Source organism: Carassius auratus, chromosome 15 (assembly GCF_003368295.1).
Source record: "Carassius auratus strain Wakin chromosome 15, ASM336829v1, whole genome shotgun sequence".
In the NCBI taxonomy this organism is placed as follows: Eukaryota; Metazoa; Chordata; class Actinopteri; order Cypriniformes; family Cyprinidae; genus Carassius; species Carassius auratus.
In genome coordinates this window covers 17931877-17937876 of record NC_039257.1, presented here as the reverse complement: position 1 = coordinate 17937876, position 6000 = coordinate 17931877, and the positions used below count along the sequence as shown (strand labels likewise).

The 6000-nt window shown below is 36.4% G+C and overlaps 1 protein-coding gene across 1 annotated transcript; it reads right to left on the bottom strand.

Moving 5' to 3' along the window:
• Positions 1-452: 452 nt before the first annotated feature.
• Positions 453-5117, bottom strand: LOC113115288 (protein phosphatase 1A-like). Its single transcript, XM_026282755.1, has 6 exons — positions 4502-5117; positions 2872-3443; positions 1402-1519; positions 1151-1265; positions 1004-1067; positions 453-853 (listed from the first exon to the last, which is right to left on the bottom strand). The coding sequence occupies exons 1-6, from the start codon at positions 4902-4904 to the stop codon at positions 824-826; spliced, it is 1302 nt and encodes a 433-aa protein (XP_026138540.1). The 5' UTR covers positions 4905-5117; the 3' UTR covers positions 453-823.
• Positions 5118-6000: the final 883 nt, after the last annotated feature.

The window sequence follows — 6000 nt, the reverse complement described above, 5'->3', positions numbered from 1 at the left end:
GAGAAAGAGAGAGAGAGAGAGAGAGAGAAAATGTATAGTTCAAGTACCCTTTATCAAGTTTTACAGATGTTAGTTTTAATATATTGTGCAAGTTTGATTAATAATAATATAAATCTAAGCTCTCTGTAGGTAAAGGGAGCTTAACATCTATAATCAAATCAAATAAACATATTTATAACACTTATACATTGAATCTTAAATATGTAAATCTTGGGTCATTCGTGAAATCAATCATGAAACAACCTATAACTGTAATATTGCACAAAAATATTTATTTAAATACATTTAGAAAAGTGTTACTTAAAAAGCTAACAAAGTAAAAAAAAAAAATTAAAGGTGATTTGTGTAATTCAGTGGGCTTGCTTTCTTTTATCACATGCAAGTTGAAAGACAAATCAAGTGTTCATTTAATAAAATAAATAAATACATAAATAAATAAATAAACCTATTATGGAATATTGGAGTGTTTATTGTAAAAGATAAATTCTCATGTGGCCTGGAAATCCTTAATCAAAAACACTTACAATTCAATTTGGTGACACATCAGTTCCATGCTTCACCTTTAAGTGAAGTTAAAACTTCCCGTCTTCCATAAAAAGCTTTATGTACTGTACATGCTTTACCTTCATGAAAGCATATGATAAATCATCCTCTTCCACCTATTTCTGTTTCAATGTTTACAATACACAACATTGATTTAAAAAGAAACAGTTTGGCTAAGCACTTTGAGCTCTGTGAAGCAGGTGGTACAAATGTCCTCCTCGCATTGATTATTACATCTACAGAGATTCAAGGCTCGAGTCCATCTCCAACATAATGGCCACTAGGTGGAGTCATCAGAGCCGCCAATATCCTTCAATAATGACAACATAATGAAGAATTCTTGTTATTTTTAAAATGAACTTTTACTCTTTCTATTTAAAGACACATTCAAATCATATAAAAATCGAATCAGATGTTCATTAATTAATAAAGTATGGCTTTTTAACGTGTTCATACATACCATCGGCTCAAGGGATTTAAAGGCTGCTGCATATTTCTGATATGCGCCTATTATGCAATCTTTCCTGCAAAATAAATAAATAAACATATTGAGAGAAAATACCTGATTGTTAGTCATTATATACATTTTGTCCACAGTATCACTTACTTGCATGAGATACCTCCACTTGGTGGGAGGCCGGGAATATCTTCAGACGCCAGGAATTTCATCACATAGAGCAGTTCAGGCTCCTCGTCTCTAGATCTGATCATGTTAATGATCTCTAAGGAACGTATAAGAAAAAATTAAGAAAAAAATACACTTTTATATACAAAATCTGTCATTTATAGACATATTTGTTCTAATATAGTGTGTTTAAATCACATCTTATTATATATTGAATGAATTGGTGAAATTACCTGCCACTTTTTGCTCGATGACGTGCTCTAACTCTGCCTCCTGCTGCAGTGCCTCTGGGGTCACCTTGGGGGCGCCGTCGAAGCAGATGATGATAATGCTGATGTTGTCTAAACTTCCCTGCAGGGTACAAATTGAAAATCCTGCTCACAAAAATCAACTAAATAAATTAGAGTACTGAAATAATGCCAGAAAATGCTAATACATAAAGTTCATGAATTAAGATTAAATACAGTATGCTCATTGACAGCTAATGCTAGTATTAAACCAAAGGAGCTCTTTGCCTGGTCGAGTAGCTGGTTGTAACTCTGGATATCCCTTAACCTGCAGTCTGAATCTCACTTGTAATCTCCTCTCGCTCTCTCCTGTAATCATTCTATTTATAAAACAGTATCATACATAGAACGGGTCAAGCTGATTTTATTATGCACTCTGTAATCTTCCTCGCCTCAACATGCGGCAGGGAAATATCATTATATAATATTGCATAACCAAAATGCCTAATCCTTTTAAGTAACAAGGCATTCCTAAACTTGTTTAATGTTTTGGAAGGTGACGGAGTTACTGGTAATTCAATATCGACTTTGCATCAGACTTGAGTTGTTGAATGCATACCGATGCAATGATTTTCACACAGTATCAAAAGAAAAACTGACACTCGGTTTTAGAAGCTATTTAGTATTGCATTACCAAGAATTGCACACTTAGACAAGAAGAAACATTTAAAGCAATTAACAACACATTGTTTGCTTTTAAGGGTTATTTAGGGGTAGTAATTGGGAAAAAAAAGACTTTATAATAGATCTGTAGAAATAAGTACTAAATAATTTGCATCAAACGAAACTGAATAGACCATTTTTGCCATTTTTATCAGGTTTTTTTTATTGAGTTTTATTCATAATTTTATTTAGCACATTTGATTAATTTCAGTTTAATAATTTTTATTAGATTCCAAAGCAACTGTTTTTTCAATGAATACTTATATTTTATGTAATTTCAGCCATATTTCTATTAAAGAAAACAAATAATAATAGTATCAAAGTAATAATTCTAATAGTTTTAGTTTTAAGTTTAGACTGTATTTGTGAGATAAAACTGAGCATTTGTTTTATTTTTCTACTTTTTAATATTTATATTTCACTTAAAAATTGTATTTCAGTTACTGAAAACAATTTTAATTGTTTTAGCTAATGATAATGATTTTAGCTAATATTTTCCCAATAGTTCAGTTTAAATGACTGAATAACTTAACATATCCTAAATAAATGCATTTGAACTAATATTGAACCTATTCAAAAATGTCATCATGCTTGCCATCTTAAATTGTGTTCCCGAAGATGAAAGAAGAAACCGTACGGGTTTGGAACAACACAAGGATGAGTAATTAATGACAGAATTTTCATTTTTGTGTGAACTATCGCTTTAATCATATGGCTAGTGGCCAATGGGATCCTGTCACTGCTGATACCAACCTTATAGAGGCAGAGATCAATGACCTGTGTGCAGATCTCTCTCAGATCATCACAGACCTGCAGACGGTTGCGCACAAACGCACACAGCTCCTCATTACCGATGGCATCCCAGACGCCATCACACGCCACCACCAGGAACTCATCTTCTGGGCTTCGCTCCAGCTCGTACACCTCTGGCTCAGGAGACACCAGCTGTTCGGTCTGAGTCCTCCATTCCACCTCCTTAAAGTCGAAGTCGCCAAGGGCACGGGACACGGCCAGCGAGCCGTTGATGCGCTGCAGTGTGACAGAGCCACCCGCGTTCTGGATGCGCTCTTTCTCTCGTGGGTTGATAGGTTTGTGGTCCTCCGTGTAGAAGACCACCTGGCCGTCTCGGCAAAGGAAGGTCCGTGAATCACCGCAGTTGATGAAGTAGATGTTTCGTGGAGAGATCATGACAGCAGTTGCTGTCGACCCGCTGTGGTCCCAGGTTTCGTTGCGGACCAGGGTGTGCATGTGGCGGTCTATGTTGAGGAAGCCATCTCTGATGCCATCTTTGACCTGGTCTACATCCTCATTCACCGTCACACAGCCTGATTAGACAATCATATAACAGAGTCAAGCACGGTGACCTCAGGCCTGCTCAGTAACCTGCCTTTCAAATTTCTAGAGGAAAGCTTGTTATTTCCATTATTCCAATTAATTACATCACATATTTCTGGACTAAAATATATTGTATTATATATATATATTGTATGTAGAAAGACTAATTTATATTGTAAAAGATGCAGTATGCATTTATTGATACTGTGAAAAATTTTTCTAAATGTGTGTAAAATCTAATTGTTCAATAGAACGAAATTATACAAAACTCAAGGGCTTAGAAAGCTGAATGAATTTGTAATAAATAACGTATTTATTGTTATCATTATTTATGTTTTTACACTCTTTCTTTGACCTTTTTTTTCCATGGACCCCAGTTTGTGATTCAACATATTGGACTTATCTCGGACAAATTCTGCATTTTGAGATGATAACCACTTTTGTAACACTAAAACATTGATTAAAAACTTACATTTAAAAGTTTTAATACTTAAGAACAAAGATCAAGTTTTAATGGAATTGCATTATTATTAAATTATTGATATGATTAAAACTGGAAAAATCAGTCTTATTAGATCACTAGCCCATTTTCTTTCAAATTTCCTCCAGATTTTAAATAAAAATTTCAATTCTGATAAGCGACATCTTTAATCACACACACACACACACGCACACACACATATACATATATATATATATATATATATATATATATATTTTTTTTTTTTTTTTTTTTTTTTTTTTTTTTTTTTTTTTTTTACTGCACTTTTTTACTACAGTCTTACTGCACTGTAGATTTTTTTTTATAGATTTTTATAAAAATATTAGTTACTTTATTTTAAGGTGTTCTTGTTACCAGGTGAATACACAAATACGTACACAATCTTAATTATTAACATATACTAGGGTTATGGTTTGGCTGTATTATGTAAAATTTACGGTTAATAAAAATAGGTAGGTATAACAACAAACAACATTCAAGTAACAAATGTATAAATTCTATCATTTTACCTTCAAGACTGTCTATCTGCATTTAATGGGTGAGTACCTGTGTCAAGAATGAAATCCAGCAGGTGTCTGGAGCAGTACTGAGCCACCGTTCTCCCCGCATGCCCATCGTACACGGCAAAATAGCTCCAGTCTGGCAATGCATCGCTCATCTCTGGCATGCAGGTGTGGGAATCCTCCATCTGGGCTCGCCAGCCCTGCATACTGGCCATACCGTAGTTAACGCCCCATTTCGACCCGCCTTCTGCCGTATCTTTCTCCAAAATGGGCCTTTCTAAGTAGGGTCTGCCCACTTCCTCTTCGTTTTCAAAGTACTCATCGTCAGCTCCCGGTTCCCGTCGGCCACCCTTGAAGAAGAAGGTCACCATCTTCTCGGTTTCCTTCACCAGCTGCCGCAGGAAGGAGGGCACCTCCATGTTGCTGGCCCGCCTAGCGGTTCTCATGGCCACCCGGATCCTTTGCTTCAGTCTCCTACTGTTCCTCAAACTCCTCTTTCTGGTCCTCCGAAGCTGATCCAGCGCCTCCCGTTGAGTTTGAGCCCCCAAAAGGGAGGGACGGTTGCTGGACAAACAGTGTTAACAGTGTCCTAAATATGTTGATGTTTGAGTAAGCTTCCGTTGTTCCCAATGAAATCCATTGAACTGTTCTACTGATATGAAGTCTAATTAATTCTGGGTGTGTTTATTACGTTTGCCAAGCCTTTGCTGAGTTCTGATTGGCTAATCTATTTATGTTCACTCATCCCCAGACAGTGTTCTTTCTTTCCCTACTTGCGTGTAATCCCTACTTCGTGATGTATCTGGATTAGTGTCCACACATGCACTTGGTGAACTACACAGTGTTTCATAATGAGCATACAGACAGGACGGATTTAATTGTCATGTACAATACTGTCAATGAGCCTTGCTGGGATGTTTACTGTGCATTTTTGTTATGTATATATAAATACACACACATGCATGTACTGTGTATATCTAGAAAAAAATATCTAATGTTTATATATGCAATATATTTATATACAAACCCGTTTCCAAAAAAGTTGGGCCATGTTTACCACTGTGTGGCATCCCCTTTTCTTTTTACAACAGTCTGCAAACGTCAGGGGACTGTGGATACAAGTTGCTCAAGTTTAGGAATAGGAATGTTGTCCCATTCTTGTCTATTACAGGCTTCTAGTTGCTCAGGTGTCTTAGGTCTTCTCTGTCACATCTTCCTCTTTATTGCTTTTCCAGATGTGTAAGCTGTCCATGCCCCACACACTCATGCAACCCCATACCATCAGAGATGCAGGCTTCTGAACTGAGGGCTGATAACAACTTGGGTTGTCCTTGTCCTCTTTAGTCCGGATGACATGGCGTCCCAGTTTTCCAAAAATAACTTCAAATTTTGATTCGTCTGACCACAGAAAAGTTTTCCACTTTGCCATAGTCCATTTTAAATGCGCCTTGGTCCAGAGAAAATACCTTCGCTTCTGGATCATGTTCAGATATGGCTTCTTTTTTGACCTATAGAGTTTTAGCCGGCAACGGCGAATGGCAC